The sequence below is a fragment of the Kickxella alabastrina genome (assembly GCF_025024165.1).
Source record: "Kickxella alabastrina strain RSA 675 chromosome Unknown BX661scaffold_8, whole genome shotgun sequence".
In the NCBI taxonomy this organism is placed as follows: Eukaryota; Fungi; Kickxellomycota; class Kickxellomycetes; order Kickxellales; family Kickxellaceae; genus Kickxella; species Kickxella alabastrina.
The window spans coordinates 379,418-397,680 of record NW_026251479.1 but is presented as its reverse complement, the minus strand read 5'-3'; the positions used below and the strand labels follow the sequence as shown (position 1 = coordinate 397,680).

Here is an 18,263-nt window from a genome sequence, read left to right as displayed (position 1 = left end):
GAATGGCTGGCTGAGCATGTTTTTGTTTTGCACCAGTTTTTTGTATTTTGTATTTTGGCTGCATGCATATCCCGTGATCCCGGTGCCTTTCATTTCATATGGCATTCATGTGAGAACACAGAAGAGTAAATGCATATTTCCTTCCAATAAAACTCAAACCCGAAGCCCTCGTTTGCCCCCCCTTAAATATCTGAAAAGCTACTGCTGTCTTTGAGGCTCAAAATGGACAATGAGTCGGCGCGGTGCATCGCTGACCGATCGCATTCAGGCTGCTCGCACTCAGGCCGACCACACGGGCCATGCTCACTCGCAGCCACCCCCCTCCTTTCGTTCTTCTCGCGCAATCGGTCGGACAGCACATGGCGGACACTTGGATTGACAAACAATGCAATGGCCAGCAGAATAGACTGCAGCCCGAGCAATACAACGTTGAGATACTCCAGCACCATATACGGACGCTGCTTGTAATGGTGGATGGAAATCAGAATGAGGTTGAGCCATAGCGACACGATTGGAGTTATAGGGAACCAGATGATATTCCACATTGACTGACTGAGCATATGCTGTTTCCCGTGAACGCTGGCTGCCATTGACATGCCGTAGTATTGAGAGGACGCGCGCATAACCGTTTTGGTCCGGCGCCTGGTGCGGATAATGTATATTGCGACGGTTGAGACGCTGATGATGCCAACAATTCCAGGAAGATACTGCCAGACAATGACCGTAAAGACAATATATAGATATTCCTTGTTTTCCCAGTTCTTTCCCAGTAGGCAATAGGATGTTTTACCAAAGACGCTGGGCGGGAGAATTATAAATGGCAAGGTTGGCAGGATGGACAGGCCCACGCCCAGCGAGATCAGCAATACCCTCGGCCATCGCTTTGTAGGCGAAACCTTGTGAATGACAACAAGCTGCAAGTACACCACAGCGTAAATGGTCAGGTTCACCGGCAAAACTCCTGTTACGTTATTGAGGAACAGCAGCACCCGACATCCAAAGTCGGATCTAATCCGAACAAATACCACTATTGGGCGAATCACAAATCGCATGCAGTTGATGATCTGTGCCATTAGAATCACGCGGAATATGGAGCTGCGCCAGACATGCGGCCGCATGTATACAACCGCCAACCCGTAGACAAACGCCAGGAGCGAGACGCTCGCTGATATGACATATATTGATATGGAGAATGACCGCATCCTCGGCCCTGCGTATGCTGGCAGCGGTCCATAGGCGACATCTTCGTCTACCATAGGCCTATTGGAAATAGTTTGCTTGATGCTGGCCCAGTGGCATCGCACCTTGCTCTCGCTTTCTCCCTTTTGTAATTGCAAGCGGAAAATGCCTGATTCCTGGTCCTGAAGCGGTCGCGGCAATAGAGCTGAAGTGAAAATAAATACAATACGATGGAAATATACAATAAAATAAAAATAAAAAGTGAAAGAAATACTACATTGAGTGACAGTAATATAAATGACGGATGGCGAATGATTAGACGACGATGAGTGTGCATGCCGCAGCCATCCCTTGCAGCGAGCATCCGCCTGGTTAATCATTTCCAAAATACTTGGGGTTATTTAAAAACTAAACCAATAAACACAACAACGCGCAATATTCCAATCGATTGCATAATTTCAATGTCAGCCACCGCCTTAACCGCATTGGTGTCTAGGCACGCAGCTATCACCCGATTGCATTTGCACTTACAAATTAACCGTGCATAGTCAACGCCCATCATATTCACCAAGCAAGCCCGTCTGGCTTTGCGCCACCAATTCTTGCGCTCTCCCTCACCCCAGCACTGCACCGCACTGGCTAGCATCGCTCAAAAATTTTGTACAGATCAGGCACGTCGACAAGTTGCACAAGCGTGTTCTCAGTGAGCATCGCATTGGGAGCCCAAAATGACGACCCCTTCAGCGAAGGAAAAATGCGATGCTCGACAACCATGCGGTAGTTGTCCTTTGAGCCCTGCGGATCGCTTGCAAGCGGCGGCTCCAGCGCGTAGAGCGTAGCCAGTACGTTGATAAATGTGCGGAAAAATTGCTGCTCGTCGTTCCAATCGACCCCAAATGTTGCACTATGCAAAAACAACGGCAATTTGTCATAGTCCGGCGAGTAGTCGCGCACAACCATTGGCAGCGACTCCAGGCACCCATCCTCACTCACGCGAATATGAAAGTACTCATCAAGCATAGCACTGCTATCGACAAACCGCTGGGACACCTGGTCGGCGGTACTTTCGGCATTGGCGGCGCCACTGAGCTCGTGTGCTGCCACCAACGCCAGCTCGCGGATCGATGGCGCCGGCTTCAAATAGAGACGACCGTAGTTCATAAAATCAAACAGGATGCGGTGGTGGAACAAGTGGTAACTAATCTTGCAATAGTCGACCATATACAGCCGCGTCTGGTGCTGGATCAGCGCCCGTCGGTCATCAACAAACCCGACAAAGGAGTGCTCGTTGAAGATCTGCGTGATCTCCGCATGCGCATGCCGTTGCAACTCTTTGCGCAGGCCCAGAATGCTGGTCAGCCGCACCTCCACACGCGGCTCCTTCTCGACTGCGGCAAATGACTTTCCTCCCTGGCCGGCCGGTAGCTCCGAAACGTCTGATGAGACTTGGCTCTGAAGACTTGGCGCACTGACGCTGCCCATGCTGTCGTCGATAGTAAGCTGTCGTGGAGTACTACTTGCAAGCAATGGCTCGTCATTTTCAGAGGCCACGCCCAAGTTTAACACCGGCGCTGATCTAAGGTGGGCGTTTTGAACGGCAAGCTCAGACAAGTCGTCCAGCTGCTTTGGCGGACTATTTTTGGCATGCAACGGCGAGATCTGCAATGGCGCGTGTCTAGGTGTCGTTCTAGTCGGCGTAACACTAAAATCAGACTCGATCGTGCCCTGCACGCGGTTGCGCCGGATCGACGGCGACAGCCCAAACGAAAACGAGTCTAGAGACAGCGTCTTGTAGTCTGTCCGCACCGCTCGGTTCACTGGTATCTTATGCGATCCGGAACAACATTCTGAGGCATACGGCTGGTGGATCGCAGAAGACTTTGAGTCAAGCCATTCAGTCTTCCAGAACCGGGCTGAGAATGGGCTTTTCTGGAGTCATTTCGCCCATATCAGTTATCTGGCTGTCGGGCTGACCACGGGGGTTTTGAGCACGGAATCTTCCAGTGGACATTGGTGTTACTAACCGAGGACAGAGTCGAGGCATCACGAACAAGCATACCGACACCAAGGTCTTTGCCGAGCGAGCTCTGCACAGCAAAGCTGCGGCTGCTGTTCGTGCTCACAAGTTTGCTGTGCATGCATTCGACGATAGCACTTGTGACTCTGTCCTCGTTGAGAAACCTGACCTCGCGCTTCGTCGGATGCACGTTGACATCGACGTTCTCGGGCTTGATGCGCAAATCCAAATACACAAACGGGCGTGATGCTTTTGGCAAGATACTGCTGTACAAGGACTCGACCGCCCGTTTGATCGGGGTGTTGTCAACCAGCCGATGATTGATGAACAAAATAAACACTGATTTATGCATTTCGTGCGCCGCACTCGACACATGCCCGGAGAATGATATCTCCAGGTCTGCATCCTCGTGCTTTATTTCAACCAGCGATCCACCGATCTTACCGCCAAATATCTGCCGGATATTGCTAATTGTGCTTGCGCCCTGCTGTGTGCTCAAGTCGCCTTGGGCGTGCCCATTTTGCGGCACGTAAAGGCAACCCCTGAATTGTGAATGGCATACCGGCTGGCGACCTCGAAAATGCGGTTGTACTCATCGCGCGTGTTTTTCAGCGCGCTCTTGCGAGATGGAATATTATAAAACAGGTCCTCAGCTGTGATAACAGTTCCATTGTTCCCCGCACACGGCTCTGGGTCGCTGCTACCTCCCGGCTTTGCCGGCACAAGCTTTCCGTCAGCATAGTTTGCCTTGTACGCGCAGTCAGACTCTGCCTGTTTAGTTGTTATGCTCAGGTGAGACACGTGGCTAATGCTGGCCAGCGCTTCGCCGCGGAACCCATATGTTTGAATAGCGACAGATCCTCGTACACTTTGAGCTTACTAGTTGTGAATCGCTCGCACACCAGCGGCAGGTCCTCAGTGCGGATCCCGTGCCCGTTGTCCTGGATCTGCAGCAGCTTTATCCCGCCGTCTTTGACGCTAATTGTGATAGATGTAGCCCCAGCGTCTAATGAGTTTTCTATAAGCTCCTTCAGCGCGTTCGAGGGCCGGTTGATGATTTCGCCTGCCGCAATTCGGTTAATGACTGATTCGTCTAGCTTCCGAATTGGCGCTGGCTTTCGTGCAGTCGTTGAATTTGTGTCGGACATTGCGGATGAAAAATGTGTTGTGATAACTTATTAAGAAAAAACAAAGAAAAGGAGCTAATAATTGAGCACTTTGCGCTAGGCAGTTCGCGTAGCTTAGTGTAAGTCGAGAGCTTGATGCCAAGCTGCGCATACACATGTAATTGAATTTCTTGATTTGATTGTGATTTGATCGTGCCAAGATTTTGATTTAAATTGCAACAATATCGCATATCCGGTCGGATCTTGAAAATGCGTTTCACGGCGCTGAAAAGCATTAAAAATTAAAAATTAAAATAAAAAGCAAGTGTATAACAACCTAACTCGAAGACAACTCAACCAAAACATTGCTCATTAGCATTTCATAATGTTTTGGAATTTGATTAATGGGTAGTGGTATGTTGTGAGAGGGGTGGTGTATGGAGCACTACTGTGGTAGTGTTAGAAAGATGGGATGCTTTATAATTGGGTTTTAATACCAATGTTTCTAAAGTGCTACCAGCGCCGACCTCGTTTCTTATATTCTTATATGTGTGTCTCGTTGCCTTTGTTGTGCACTCCGTTGGCGAAAACTGGTTCTTCTGCGAGCAGCCCGGTATCTTGGCATTTCAATGTTGTGGTCTTCGTATATGCGCGCTCGTGCGTGTGCGTTATAAATCAGGAAGTGTATTTGGATGGCATACTAGTCCTCCTATTTACTCCCATGGTCCAATATGTGCCCTATCAATCGACATGCGGACAGAAACCTGTTTCACGATTCTCAGCCTCAATATCCACTTCCATGTCCTCGGGCTGCGCAACAACAGCAATCATTATAGGGTTGTGAATGGGAATTTGGAGACCAGAGCACAGCATTTAGATTGTCTTGAATCAATGTTTCTCATTTCAACTTTTTGTTTTATGTAAATATATATGTCACGGTTTAGGTACATGGCTTTGCATGTTGCCTTACTGAGATTAATTGATTACCGCGTGGCAATTAAGAAATAATAAGTTTATATTATAGTTTATTTATATGCCAAGGAGAACATATAAAAGGTGAGCTATCGAGCAGCCAGGAATTTCTCTCCTTGGAAAAAAGAAATATCCTTTTTTGATTTATACCCCTTTGTAACATATATTATATACACAGATGCAATTGTTTGATATATAAACAGGGTGTGACTTTTTCCAATGTATTTGAGAAAATGTACAGAAGGGATCAAATTGTTGTAGACAGATATAATATTGCTGTGATACTTGACTGTTCGTTTTGGTTTAAAAGTACAATTAATATCATATTGTCCAATAATATACATTATTTTTTAGTGTCAGCTATATATGTAAAATATTTCTTATGTTTAAATATATCATTTAAACCATCCCCCAACAAGCTGCAGCATCCATGCCACAGTCTTGACATGTCTCAGCAACCCGCACAATTTACGTTTCTGACCAATCCCCGATTGGGTGCGTCACAACTGGTATAGTGCATTGGCAAGCATAGAAACTTTAAATTAGTATGCCCGAGAAATCAACGATCGCCACCTTGCATTTTGGCCAAGCTGAGAAACAGAATAACCTAAACTCTCTTTTCTTTTTCTTCTCTCAATTTTTTTGCACATAAATATTTATCTTTTTTATTTTTTTTGTATTTTCACCATGGTTCATTTCAAGATCGCTGATTTGTCCAAGCCGGGCACGATTGACCTGACCGACGGCACCAAAACAATCACTGTATCCTACCAGCCCCACCTACTCAGCGCTTGCATGTGTGCTAATTGCAAGGCAATAAAGGCTAAGGCGGAAGAAGCCAAAAAGGCCGAGGAGGCCAAGAAGGCTGAGGAGAAGAAGAAGCAGCAGGCTGCACTTTTTGCATCAAATATAATGTGCTGCCACGGTCATCACAAGTAGGGCCTGAGCGCGCAATGCACATTTCTCTCTCTTGTAGTATCATTTACATTTTATTTAGTAAAATAAATTGTTGAAACAGGGTATGTATATATATTGAACTAATGTATAGCAGCCTATACGTACACATCCTATGCCTCTCGCCGCGCACGAAGGATGTCTTCATCGGAAGGAATGTTATAGACGGCTCTCGCCAAGTCGTCAAACTCGATGGTCCCAAACCACGGCGAGGCCATGCTCTGTGTTGTCTTGCGGTCGAGATGCGACTGGCGTGTTGTCAGGTCGTCGATGTATTGTGCTTCGCTTATGTCACACGTGTCGAGGGCAAACGAGACGCACGGCCGCATGTAATCATTGATAGCTTTGCTATACTCACCCCTATAACAGTAAAAAAGGCAAAAAAAAGCGAACAAACAAACGAACAAACGTACAAACAAACGTGCAAGTAATTAGAAAAGGCGAAAATGGGGGTAATAGACACAGTAACAGACAATGGTACATCGTCTACTATTTTACAAGCACACACACTTACCCTTGCAGAATCCAATTGGTGCTCATCGCAAAACGGCAATGCAGACTTGTGGAGCTTAGGGTCAGTAGCTAACCATTGGCCTAGGAGACGAATAGAGCTGAGGACTAGCTCAGGACTGACGTCCATCATCTCCTTTCGTCGCCCATCCGTTCCCGAAAATCAACCAAAAAGCCGATGGCTGCTTGCGACAGTTTTTGCACTTCGACATCAACTCGTAGATGGCGTCCTCGTCCACATCGGCGGATTCGCTCTGGGCATCCAGCCACTGACCGATCCACTCGAGCCAGCCAGCGGCAATCTCGGCGCACGTTGGAAACTTCCACCCCAGACGTGTCCTTGCCCGCTCCGATCTTTGCACTGAATCCTCTGGTTCATGCTGACAGGACGGCTGATCATCATCGTATCAATAGATGCCTGTCCTTCGATGCACGCCAGTCGCAGCACTAGCTCAGCATCCTTTTGCCGAGTGGGTTCAGAGTCAGGGCCCACCAATGTGACGTCAGCCTTGCTTAAAAATGTGTGATTGGGCCACAGCCTCACCAAGTGAGAATACAAGACCAGCGCCTGGTCAGCGTACTTGCTGGTCTCTGATTTTTGTCTCAGCACCCAGATGCAACCGCTGCTAATATTTGCAATGATCAACGAGCATGAAACCGTGTTGTCAATGGCTGTGGCATCCTCAGAATCAATAGGCTCAAGGGAGCTTGCGAGCACGCCCATCAGCTCAAATTTCAGTGCACCCTGCATCGTTCCAAATGCAGAGGCAATGTGTGCAACCAGGTAGTTCCAGCCGCTTGCAAACTGTGCTACGTTGTCTTGTGCATGAATAAATGCGGAAGACCGGTTGAGTGCAAAATCAACCACTTCCAATGCGCCGATATTTCGATGCCCATGTTGACGCGGCAATTGCCTCCACAAATGACTCGGGCTGCTCCAGTATTCTCCGAATGCAGCATCCAACGCTAATATTTTGCACAGTGCTTGTGTAGCCTCTGCCGAAACATTAGCAACACCTAGCACGGCCACTTTGTATAGTGTGGGGATGCGGTCAACCATTTTTGCCTGCTGGGCAATCGCGCTGTGCGAAGCAAAGACAGCAATGACGGCAACAGCAATGCCGAGCATGGGCGACTCACCGCTTGTATCAGTGTCCAAATCGCTTGACTTTTGACCAGTCGCTTCATCCCCGTTCGCAGCAACCGCTCTAGAAATTTATGTCCATGGCCTCGAATATATAGCCCAACGATTTGCTGTCCTGCACGTCAACGATCCTGGGCACCAAAAGAAGCCCCGCCAGCTTCTCGTCGTCGGTCGACCGCTTGGACAAGAGCTGCGCGCACTTTTCAAGCTGCTGCTGTTTTTCCATGGTACACCAATGTCAAAAGCTATAAAATATTAAAGACAAAGTAGTAAACTGAGATAAAAAAGCTTACAGTCGCTTGAACAAGAATACCGCTCCGCCCAACTCCCAGTGGCAGCTGCATCGGCACGTATGCAGAAATAATAGGCAATTGTCACGTGTATTTGATCCCTTGATTCGTCTTATTGCCATTTGCACGGATCAAGTGATTTTTCTCTTAAATTTTTTTGTTCCATCCTTTTTTTTGGAGCTTTAACAAGACGCACACGGAAGAAAAAATTTTTAACCTCTGTTTCGGCGCAGTTACTCGGCCAAATAGTCTTTATTTTAAATTCATATTCACATTATAATACCCTCCTTTTCACAGTAATGGTCAAGAAATTCATTGACAAGAAGAAGGCGACGACTTACAAGCTCGTATACCGGTCGCAGGAGGACCCTCTGGCCTTCGAGGAGGGTACCACAGAGCGCGTATTTGTAGCGGTTGGTGGCAAGGATGAGCTCAAGGCATCCAAGGGCAAGCAGCCCGAGGATCAAACACTGGAACAGAGTATTCGTGACTCAGGCTCACTGGCATCACGAAGAAGATATGGAGGATGAGGAGGCGGGGAAGGCCGCGTGTACGGTATTTACCTCGATGATCGCGAATACGATTACACCAAGCACTTGCGGCCGGTTGGCTCTGGCGGAGGCATTCTGCTGGAGGCTGCAGCGAAGAAGGAGAAGTTTAGCGGCATTCAGATCATGGACGTGGACGAGGACGATGATGGCGTTGGAGCAAGCGGTTTGATTCCGATTCAGGCGCAGCCTTCGGCTCACCGTATGGACATTAAAAGTGCAGCATTTCCCACTGGTCTGCAGCCATCTATGAATACCAATCTGCGCGAGGTCTGGAAGCCCTGGATGAGGAGGATGTGGAGGAGTTTGACGACGATTTCTTTGACAGGCTCAACTCGAACGAGCTGCCCTCCGACGCCGAGGAGAACGAATCTGACGACGGCTACCATGGAGGCAAGTTTGGGCGCTTTGGCGACGAGGATGACGAGGATGGTGAGGGCTTTGACCCCAATGATGTTTTTGCCCAGGTCAGAAGGATGAAGGCGCGCCAGAGGCAGCAGGATTCGGACGACGACGAGAATAATGGTCCTCTGGATCCGAGGCGGTGACTGGCGTGGCACGCGCACAGCCAGCACTGGTCTGTCCATGTCTTCGTCGGCGATGTACCGCAACGAAAAGCTGACGCTTCTGGACGAGCACTTTGATCGCGTTGAGGCCATGTACGAGCACGAGGACACGGACAGCGAAGACGAGCGGTATGACGAGAACGGCCACCATATTGATGAGTATGACGCTGACGGCAATCTAAAGTCTATCAGTACACGCCCTGACTTTGCGGATGTCATGGATGAGTTCCTTTCGGAATACGAGCTCACTGGAAAGAAATTGCAGGTTGTTGTCGAGGGCGGCTCAGGAGCCGGTAAGCTGGACACCTACCGCGACGCCTTTTTAGATGCCACAAAGCCGAAGGACCAGAGCAAACAAGATGTAGTTGCGGCCGGAATGCGCATTACGGAGGAGGATAATGCGAGGCCCACGAGGTCGAGGAGGCGTACTTTGACAATTTGTTCAAGGAGAAGGAGGCACCCCTTGGGATTGCCAGACCATCCTGAGCACTTACTCGACGCTGGACAACCACCCCGCCACCATTTACGTCGAAAAGACACCCAAGATCAGAGTCAGCCGCAAGACCGGCTTCCCCATGGTCGAGAGTGCTGCCGCCGACAACAATAACAATGAGGGAACAATAGCGACGAGGAAGATGTGCCTAGGGAGAACAAGGGCCAGGCGCGGTCGAAAGCGGAGACCAGCGAGGAGAAGCGCGCTCGCAAGAAGCAGATCCAGGAGGAGAAGCGCAACCGGAGAGATGAGAGGAATGATACCCGTAGTGCCTTTGCCGAGAAGCGGGACCGCAAGATGCAGTCCAAGAAGGATCGTGCGCAGTATGTCATTCGCTTGGACTAGATCACATTCATATTTCCATTCCCTTGTTCAAAAAAGTTTAGCTTTGTTTTTTATTGAGACAAAGGCATTCAAGCGTCGAAAAAAACCCTACAAATCTTACGCCCACGCCTGATTGGTGAGCTTTCTACGGACCATGGGACCGCCGAGCATGCACCCGACCGCCAGAGCAGTGTGGTGACGACCAAATTAACCTTGCTAAATGAGGGCGAAAGCTGGTCGAAAGTGCCCGAGGGGCTTGTGCGGGTGAAGAACAGATCAAGGCCAAAAGAAGCCACCAGCGACGTGCTCTCGAGGTGCGTCGGCGCCGACTTGATGTGCGTGATTCCAGCGACAGTGTTGTAGTGCGAGAGGACGCGCTTGGGGTCCAGGGGCAAAGGCGCCGCGTAGGGGATCAGTCCCTCAGCCTGCTCATCCTTCGTGGGCGCTCTCTTCGGGCGGCGGGGGTCGAACATCTGGTCGGGTAGGCCCAGCAGCTTGCTCGACGCAAGCCCGAACAGCACGTCGCGCGTGGTGATGTGGCTGCCGGTGCGCGTGGTGCCGAGCGCCGTCGCGGGCTCAGGCGAGGTGTAGGCGGTGGTGACAACGTGGGGCAGAAGCAGGTCGAAGCTCGAAAACACTTTGCTCTTCTCGCGCGTGTCAGGCTTATCGCTCTCAAACAAGTCGGCGACCACAGTTATGTAGCTGCGCACAGACTCTGAGCGAATGGGGGAGCCGGCAATCTCGGGGATGCCCTCCTGCCAGAATTGGTAGATGACGCGATTTTCAGTTTGGATCGCCAGGAACGGCTGCTTCTCTGTGACCTTCCCCTTCTCGTGGACGGCCGAGTACAGAAGATGGCCAGACACGCGGTCGACAAAGTATATGCCAATCCACCAGCCTCGCTGAGGCGTGTGGCAAGCGTGACCAAGTGCGGGTTGAGGTACTTGTAGAGCACGCTGCGGTCGCCGAGCACGCGGCCAAGCAGGGCAGTGCTCTGAGCGCCATTGTAGCCGGTGGCGCTGATCAGGGTCTCCGCGTTGGGGAGCTCAAAGTCCCATTGCTTGCTGGCAGCGAATGCTGAGCCCGTGGTCCAGGCAAGGAGCTCCGACAAATCGGCTGGGCATTCTGCACGGAAGCCGCTCAGCTGCGTACTGCCTGCGTTGTCTCCGAGGTCAAAGAAGACTGGGTCGGAGATAGAGCAGAAGGCATTGGCTGTATCTGCAGTGGATGGCCAAATATTGAGCTGGGGCTGCGCCTCGGAGGCATATGACACAAATCCAAGCAGCTGCTGGTTAGTGACCGGGTCGACAGCCGGAAGCTCAAAGACCTTGACGTGGCTGAAGGGCATGAGATTGAAGGCGTTTTCGTCGATGAGTTCGCCAGTCAGGGCGTTGAGCACAACAACGAGAGAGTTTCCGTCGGCGTTGCGGCCAACGACCGTGACCAGAGGCGGAGAGTCGGACAGGGGCTGGCTGCGACGAGTGACAAAGACGTTCTCAACAGCCACTGGAGTGCCGTTGTCAGTCAGGAAACGGGTCCACGAGCGTGATCCCTCCTTCGTGCTGAGAGCTGCGACGATGCCGGTAGACGTACCAAAGATCGACAGCTTGTGGAAGCCAAAGTGGTCGCCGACAGTGATGGGCGTCTTTGGCGCCAGGGACTCGGCAACCGACCGAGATGCCGGATCCGAGCTGTTGGCGCCGGAGAAAAGGTCGAAGGCTCCAAACCCAGAGGCAACCCATGATGCGGCCGACTTGAAAGTCTCGACCCAGCGCAGTATATAGCGGGTGACAGGTGAGCTCAGCACGCTCGGATCAGTAGCCTTGGCGACATACTCGGCGGATGAGACGGGCGCGGGCAGCTCCAAAAACACCATATCGGTGGCATGGGCCAGAGACTCGTCGCGGAACCACAGGGCTCGGTGCCTCCGGGAGCGAGGGCCGCGATGAGACCACCGCTGGTCTGGACCAGCACGCGCAGCTCGCCGTTGGTGTAGTAGAGCGATGCGGACGTGACAGGGCCGTACATGCCCTTGTCATAGACAAACTCGCCGGTATGCGTGGGTGTCTTTTGTCGTATACCGGCGCCAGGACACATCACCTGCGGTGCGAACTGCGAGCACTGCGCGCTCGGACTGGTTGTCGCTGCTCTTTGCTGAGACAGAGACGCCGGAGCCGGCAATGACTGCGTCGTCTGAGCGGAACCCACAATCTTGCGCATCTCGAGCTTATCGCCAGTACGGTACATCTCAACAACCACAGTCTTGGCCTTGCCGTCCTTGATGTAGTTCATGGCAAAGCGTGGCCTATCTGCGTTGAGCCCCGGGTCGGTGTCGATTTCGTGGAGGGTGGATGTCAGCATGTCTGGGGGCATGAGCTCGGTTTGCACAATCTTTGCGTGGTACATCTCCCATTCGGGATCGGTCATTCCGAGCCGGTGGATCTGCCAGACAATGTTCTTCTCCTCGCGCCAGACAACATAGCTGCCGTACTCCTTGGACTCCAGAACCACGAGCCGGTTGTTGTCCAAAGTCTGGTCAGAAGCCACCTGGTACTTTCTCACAATGGTACCAGTTTTCAGGTCAACCTCGATCACCTGCAGCTTGGCCTTGGGGTTCTTCTTGGTGGGCCTCGCGTTGCCAATAACAAAGCAACCTTGTTCTCAACTACAATCCTCTTGTACGTGCCTGTTGCGTTAAGCGCCAGTTCCCAAACAGGAGTGCTCTGGTTCGGGTGAGCCGCACAAACGAATCGCCAGCCACAGCCACTACGTCCTTGCTTCCAACTAGGAACTCGGCCGTCCCGCTGCCATTCCGGTAGTTGGCGTCAGCTGGCTGGAAGAATTCCCAGGCGAGGCTGCCGCTGTCCGCGTCCCACACGCGCACATGGGTCTTGTTGGTCCCTGAGAGCGTCAATGCCTGGCCGTCGCGCAGCTTGAGCGCCTTAATGGGCTCATCGGCGTCAAAGATCTGCCGCCAGGTTATCTCTCCGTTGTCGGGGTTGAGCGACGCGAGGGTGTTGCGGCTGGTGATCGCGAAGATGCCGTGCTTGAATCCTTGTTCGTGTAGGGCATAATCTTCGTGGGCATGCCTATCTGTGCGCGATGCCAGTCGATGCGCCCGGCTTCGTCTGGGAACAGACCATGGGCCACCTGGCCCAGGCTGGAAACTGCCAGGCAACGCTGAGGGCGACCTTTGATAGTGAAATGCCGCCGAGCATTGCGTGCTGATATATGGGTGACTGTTGTACCACTTGGGTTGGTGTTATATGCAGTCAGTCGAATAAGCGTGCTTTGAATTATTCGAGAGGCGCAAATGTAAGTTTAGTTTCGCCCTGCGAATGAGCAGGATGTCGGATTTAGCAAAGGAGCGCTGTAAAATATGGCTGAAAAATAGAAAAGCTGAATAAGAAACTATTTGTTTTGCACCCGAACCATGAGTAAAAAAAGAACGGTTGATTGAAAAAGACAAAGCCGGATAAAGATGCACTCAAAATTGGTGTGTGTGTGCGGAGCGCAATTAAAAAAAGCAACAAAGACGTGGCAGCTTGTAACAAGCCTTGGACCATCATCAGATTTTATTTTTTTTACTTATTTAGTTTCTGCGCTTATGTGTGTTGTGTAGATAAAATCTGTTAAAACTCCACCGCATTTTTTTCTTTGCTCGTTGCAATTCGGCATTCAGTTTATTATAAATTCATTTTTTTCATACCTTTTCCCTTGGTCCCTCATCCGCCGGACGCTAAAAATAAACAGACACCGCATAGACAGGGAGAAGAGCAGCCGGCATATACAAGCTAGCAGCACTTTACACAATAACAAAAAAACCATATGAGACTGCTACCTTCTCTAGGAATATGTCTTGCGCTGGGCGGTGCCTGGCTGAAAGCTGTAGATGCAAAGTCAGCAACCGGAGACCGTGTACTAGTCCTAGTGCCAACAACCGAGTCCGCAAAACAGTACACGCACTTTCTCGGCACCCTCGAAACACGCGGCTTTGACATCTCAGTGAGGGCAGCCTCAAACTCATCCGTGGCTCTGCACCTGGATGGAGAGCGCCTGTATGACCACGCGATTCTCCTGTCGCCAGCAGCCAAAAAGTTTGGATCCGACCTGACAGCTCACAATTTATTCGGTTCGTTGATGATGGCGGAAACCTGCTTGTGGCCGCGTCCAGCGAGCTCAGTGATTTCCACCGCAAGCTTGGCGCGCAGTTCGGTGTTGAGTTTGAGAAGCGCGGGAGCCGGGCTATTGACCACGTCAGTCATTTGAGCGAGAATGGCTCTGATGATCACTCGGTTGTTGCTGCCCACCGGTTCTTCGGAGTGCCCGCTGTGCTGCCCTCACTTTTGGCGGAAAGAATCCGGTACTGTACTCTACAGGGGCATTGCTCACAAATACGAGGCCAAGAACCCGCTGCTTGTGCCCGTGTTGGTTGGATCACCACCACATACTCAGGAAATGCTGCCACGGGCGGTGACAGCGATAACAAGGCTCTGAGTCCCATGGATACACCATTGAGCGGCAAGGCACTTGGTTTGGTCAGCGTGTTCCAGACACGCAGCAATGCCCGCGTGGCGTTCTCCGGCAGCACAGAGCTGTTTTCCGATCCCTGATGAAGAAGCGCGGCAGCAGCAACACACAGTTTGTTGCCGAGGTCTCAAAATGGGTTCTGCAGGAAAAGTCTGTTTTGCGCGAAACCGGACACCGCCACCACCTGTTGTCGACCGGCGAGAAGCCTGAATACTATCGGATTGGTAACGAGATGGTGTACGAGATTGATCTCTCAGTGTACCGCGATGACGCCTGGCATCCGTATGTGGCCAATGACGTGCAGTTTGAAGCCATCATGCTTGACCCCTATGTTCGTTTGACTTTGAACCGCACACTGTCGACTGACTCCAAATCACCGATGGCGACGTACCGCGGTGATATCAAGCTTCCAGATAGATACGGCACGTTCACTTTCCGTGTTAATTACAAGCGCACCGGATACTCCAACGTTGATGTCAAGGACACTGTTGCCATTTGGCCGCTGCGTCACGATGAGTATCCGCGCTTCCTCACGGCCGCGTACCCGTACTACACTAGTTCCTTTGTGATGATCATCGGGTTCCTGGCGCTCAGCGCCGCATGGTTGTGGAACGCTGAACCCAGGGCCAAGGCCAATATCAAGGACGAGGGGAAGACCAAGGCCAAGAACAAGACAAAGCAGTCCGCCACATCAAAGCCAAAGTCAAACTAAAAAAATTACAATGAATTAAACACCATCCAACTACAAATATTGTCTTCTGCACTTTTTATATTCGACCAAATACAATTGTTTTGACAACAAAGGCAAGTGTCTATTTAGAAGAGAAATGAATGAAATAAATTTTAAAAAAAACAAATGGTCTGCCATACAAAGCATCAATAAATAAAAACTGTCTGCACAAATGCCTAATGAATGTGGTAGCAGTTCCTGCATTCTTTGAGGCTGGGTTTGAATGGGTTCTTCTCAAAGTCGTCGCAGCCGCACGCACAAACACACACCGACTCGTTGGGCATCGGGGCAGGCATCGCAGGCACATTGCTACCAGTGCGATGATGAGTGCGTGCCGCCGGCATGCGCAACTCATTTGGAGTTGTCTGCGAGCGGTGCGCAGTAGGAGCTCTCGACAGAAGTGGTGGCGGGATATCAGATTCGCTGCAATCCTCGGTGTAGTTAGTTGGGAACAAGCCAGGCTGGCCTCCTCCGGTAACAACGCCTTGTCCCGAGCCCGAGTGGACAAGCTTGCCGTACCACCAGCCGTCATCAACATGCTCAGTTACCTCAACAATGTCGCCCTTCTCCATGGCCAGCTCACCAACCTCGTTGGCGTTGAACTTGTAGATGGCACGCCTAAGAACACGAGCGGCGGGACGGGCAGGAGTCGGAGGTGGCGGCGCGTGTCGGCGCGGGGCCACGGTCGGCGCAGCCTTGCGCATCATTGGGCTAATATCGCTCTGCACGCGGGCAAACTGTGGAGGCTGGCGTGCGGCACTGTCGTGGCTGCCCGAAGACTCAAACGGCGACATGGCGCGCTGTGATCCGAGCTCGTCGCTGGTGTCGCTGAACTGCGTGCTGCCATTGCGGTGGTGCGAAAGAGCACCCCTGGCTGATGCAGTGCGTGACAGGGATGTTGCGAGTTTGACTGCTGCAAAGACTGGTTCCGAATGGAATAGGGATGCGACCAGAAACGCTGCCGTCGTTGCTCTTCAGGGTCATTGCAGATCGCCGGGAACTCAGCGAGTTGCTCATTGCGCTGCGATCGGCGACCAAGCGCTTGGCCTTGAGATTCTCCTCAAAGACACTGCGCAAGCGCTCCAGTTGCTCACTACAGCTTCTGTGGTAGGCAGCCTGCGCCTCGTAAAAGCTGTAAAGCTCGACCAGGTGATCGTGGTCGCTGTCCTTTATGTCCAGCATGCGCCGGGTGACGTCCTCGTACGTGTCATCGTAGCGGACCTGGGCTGTCCGCACATCATCTTCGAGCGCGATGTTCTCTTTGCGTGACTTTTGCAACTTGCTCTGCTTAGACTCAAAGTCGCTGCGGCGCACATCAAGCTTCTTTTGCAGCGACTGGTACTCTTTAAACTCGTCAATGCTGCGCTGCAGGCTCGACACCCACCCGTCCTTGGTGGAATTGATGAACTGGATCTTGAGGTCGTTCAGCCGCTCCTCAACCTGTCCGAACTGCTCGATGACCTGGCCTATTATGAATCGAATGATCGATTAAAGTGGTTGGTAGTGTGATTAGGAACTTCGTTTAAAATTGTACTCCGATGCGATTCTCTTTTCCTCCACACAAGCATGCGGCGATAAAGTGGCAAATAAAAACCAGCGCTGTGTGGTTGCGGGGGGGGGGGGGGGAAGACCGCGCAGAGAAAATAAAGCGTACAAGCAGGCAGGGAGATGCTGCAAAATTTGGCCCAGAATACCAAACAAAAAAAGCAGCGCTGCGCTTTCTGAAAAAAGAAGAAAAAAAGAAGCCCCTTTGCACAGACACTTTTTAAACTAGAAATGATCATGCAGTGAGAAGCAGCAGCAAGATCAACAAACAGTGCGGTAGATCTTCATAAAATAAAATTACTTACCATACTTGGATTCTGACGGAAGACTGGCACCCAGACGGAACATGGACGAGCCCAGGTTTTCGAGCAAAAATAACTTTTGCTTGGAATTATCGCTCGAGTCCTTTTTCTTCAACAAGTGGTTGGTGTACAGGATCAAAGCTGCTTGGATGTTTTCGGTACCCACCTGCCTACTATCAATCTCCTGTTGCAGATCTCTGAACTCGTCGTTGGAATCGCCTTTGGTTGAGCTGTCTAGGCCCAGCAGCTCGTTGGTTTTCTACAGGATATGGTTGAGCCATGAAACAAAGTTGCAAAAACAGCATTAGTATTTCACTCTTTTCCAGTTGCAGACAAACGGACGGACACAGCACAGACAGCAACAGCAGCATTAGTTACAAAAAAGGCATGCAATAGTGTGCAGCCAAGAGAGGGACAAGTTTGTTCAGAACCTGATCCCAACCGCCGCCGCCGTCGCCACTATTGCCACTTGGTTGACCGTGAATACAAGTGTGTGCGTGCGTGTTTTATAATAAGGATTCATCACTGCAGTTGATACGTTACCAGGCCGAGCTTGCCCATGCCACGCTTCAGAGTGGCAGCCATAGTCGAAGGAGTATGGAAAAGTACAGTGTCAGTTGGAGAAGAGTTTTTAAATAATAGAGAAGCAAAGAAAGAGAAAATAGCTGAGGTGTGAGAGAAGTAAAGAGACGAGCAGAAGAGGTCAAGGAGACGAAACAGCTGTGTATCGGCTTTATCACCACTGCGTTTATAGAGATAAAATAAAAAGAGGCGAAAGCAATAATCAATACAAGCGGTAAAATAAAGGAAAGAAAAAGTAAAAAAAAGGTAAAAGACAAAAAGCCGTTTTCAAAAGAAAAAGGACAAGTCTAAACATTGCTATATATAAAGAAAGCCCCCCATATCCTGGCAATAAAGTTTACGTATGAAAAATTGTTTTTTCATTCATTAGGACTCGGGGACAACATGCGATGTTGAATGCTTGTTTGCTTTTTTCCTCGGTTCCGCATGGTTCAACCCCCCTTGTTATTGTTTCTCATTAGGCAAATGCGG

At 50.8% G+C, this 18,263-nt stretch overlaps 7 protein-coding genes across 7 annotated transcripts; 2 read left to right on the top strand and 5 right to left on the bottom strand.

Moving 5' to 3' along the window:
- Window positions 1-17: 17 nt before the first annotated feature.
- Window positions 18-1,446, bottom strand: BX661DRAFT_180967 (uncharacterized protein). Its single transcript, XM_051535581.1, has one exon. It carries the CDS (start codon window positions 1,254-1,256, stop codon window positions 183-185), a length of 1,074 nt encoding a protein of 357 aa, XP_051392475.1. The 5' UTR covers window positions 1,257-1,446; the 3' UTR covers window positions 18-182.
- On the bottom strand, window positions 1,411-4,383 carry BX661DRAFT_180966 (uncharacterized protein). The gene is given in 5 exon segments (XM_051535580.1): window positions 1,411-3,039; window positions 3,089-3,140; window positions 3,154-3,690; window positions 3,726-4,056; window positions 4,077-4,383. 5 exon segments carry the CDS (start codon window positions 4,342-4,344, stop codon window positions 1,819-1,821), a joined length of 2,409 nt encoding a protein of 802 aa, XP_051392474.1. The 5' UTR covers window positions 4,345-4,383; the 3' UTR covers window positions 1,411-1,818.
- Window positions 4,384-6,804: 2,421 nt separating this feature from the next.
- Window positions 6,805-8,167, bottom strand: BX661DRAFT_96545 (uncharacterized protein). Its single transcript, XM_051539625.1, has one exon. The coding sequence runs from the start codon at window positions 7,865-7,867 to the stop codon at window positions 6,950-6,952; it is 918 nt and encodes a 305-aa protein (XP_051392473.1). The 5' UTR covers window positions 7,868-8,167; the 3' UTR covers window positions 6,805-6,949.
- Window positions 8,168-8,397: 230 nt separating this feature from the next.
- BX661DRAFT_180964 (Low temperature viability protein-domain-containing protein) lies at window positions 8,398-10,153 on the top strand. The gene is given in 6 exon segments (XM_051535579.1): window positions 8,398-8,652; window positions 8,716-8,990; window positions 9,011-9,245; window positions 9,262-9,711; window positions 9,743-9,871; window positions 9,901-10,153. 6 exon segments carry the CDS (start codon window positions 8,472-8,474, stop codon window positions 10,122-10,124), a joined length of 1,494 nt encoding a protein of 497 aa, XP_051392472.1. The 5' UTR covers window positions 8,398-8,471; the 3' UTR covers window positions 10,125-10,153.
- Window positions 10,154-10,167: 14 nt separating this feature from the next.
- On the bottom strand, window positions 10,168-13,629 carry BX661DRAFT_180963 (uncharacterized protein). Its single transcript, XM_051535578.1, is given in 16 exon segments — window positions 10,168-10,248; window positions 10,284-10,643; window positions 10,814-11,219; window positions 11,235-11,391; window positions 11,404-11,571; window positions 11,590-11,672; window positions 11,697-11,856; window positions 11,872-11,964; window positions 11,977-12,020; window positions 12,056-12,170; window positions 12,199-12,296; window positions 12,308-12,732; window positions 12,750-12,826; window positions 12,847-13,157; window positions 13,244-13,283; window positions 13,295-13,629. 16 exon segments carry the CDS (start codon window positions 13,319-13,321, stop codon window positions 10,221-10,223), a joined length of 2,592 nt encoding a protein of 863 aa, XP_051392471.1. The 5' UTR covers window positions 13,322-13,629; the 3' UTR covers window positions 10,168-10,220.
- A 302-nt stretch (window positions 13,630-13,931) lies between these two features.
- On the top strand, window positions 13,932-15,345 carry BX661DRAFT_197733 (Dolichyl-diphosphooligosaccharide--protein glycosyltransferase subunit WBP1; the record flags this gene model as incomplete). Its single annotated transcript, XM_051538165.1, has 4 exons — window positions 13,932-14,182; window positions 14,221-14,471; window positions 14,505-14,700; window positions 14,733-15,345. 4 exons carry the CDS (start codon window positions 13,932-13,934, stop codon window positions 15,343-15,345), a joined length of 1,311 nt encoding a protein of 436 aa, XP_051392470.1.
- An 86-nt stretch (window positions 15,346-15,431) lies between these two features.
- BX661DRAFT_180959 (uncharacterized protein) lies at window positions 15,432-18,037 on the bottom strand. Its single transcript, XM_051535577.1, is given in 4 exon segments — window positions 15,432-16,273; window positions 16,287-16,829; window positions 17,214-17,469; window positions 17,754-18,037. 4 exon segments carry the CDS (start codon window positions 17,793-17,795, stop codon window positions 15,540-15,542), a joined length of 1,575 nt encoding a protein of 524 aa, XP_051392469.1. The 5' UTR covers window positions 17,796-18,037; the 3' UTR covers window positions 15,432-15,539.
- Between the last annotated feature and the right edge of the window lie 226 nt (window positions 18,038-18,263).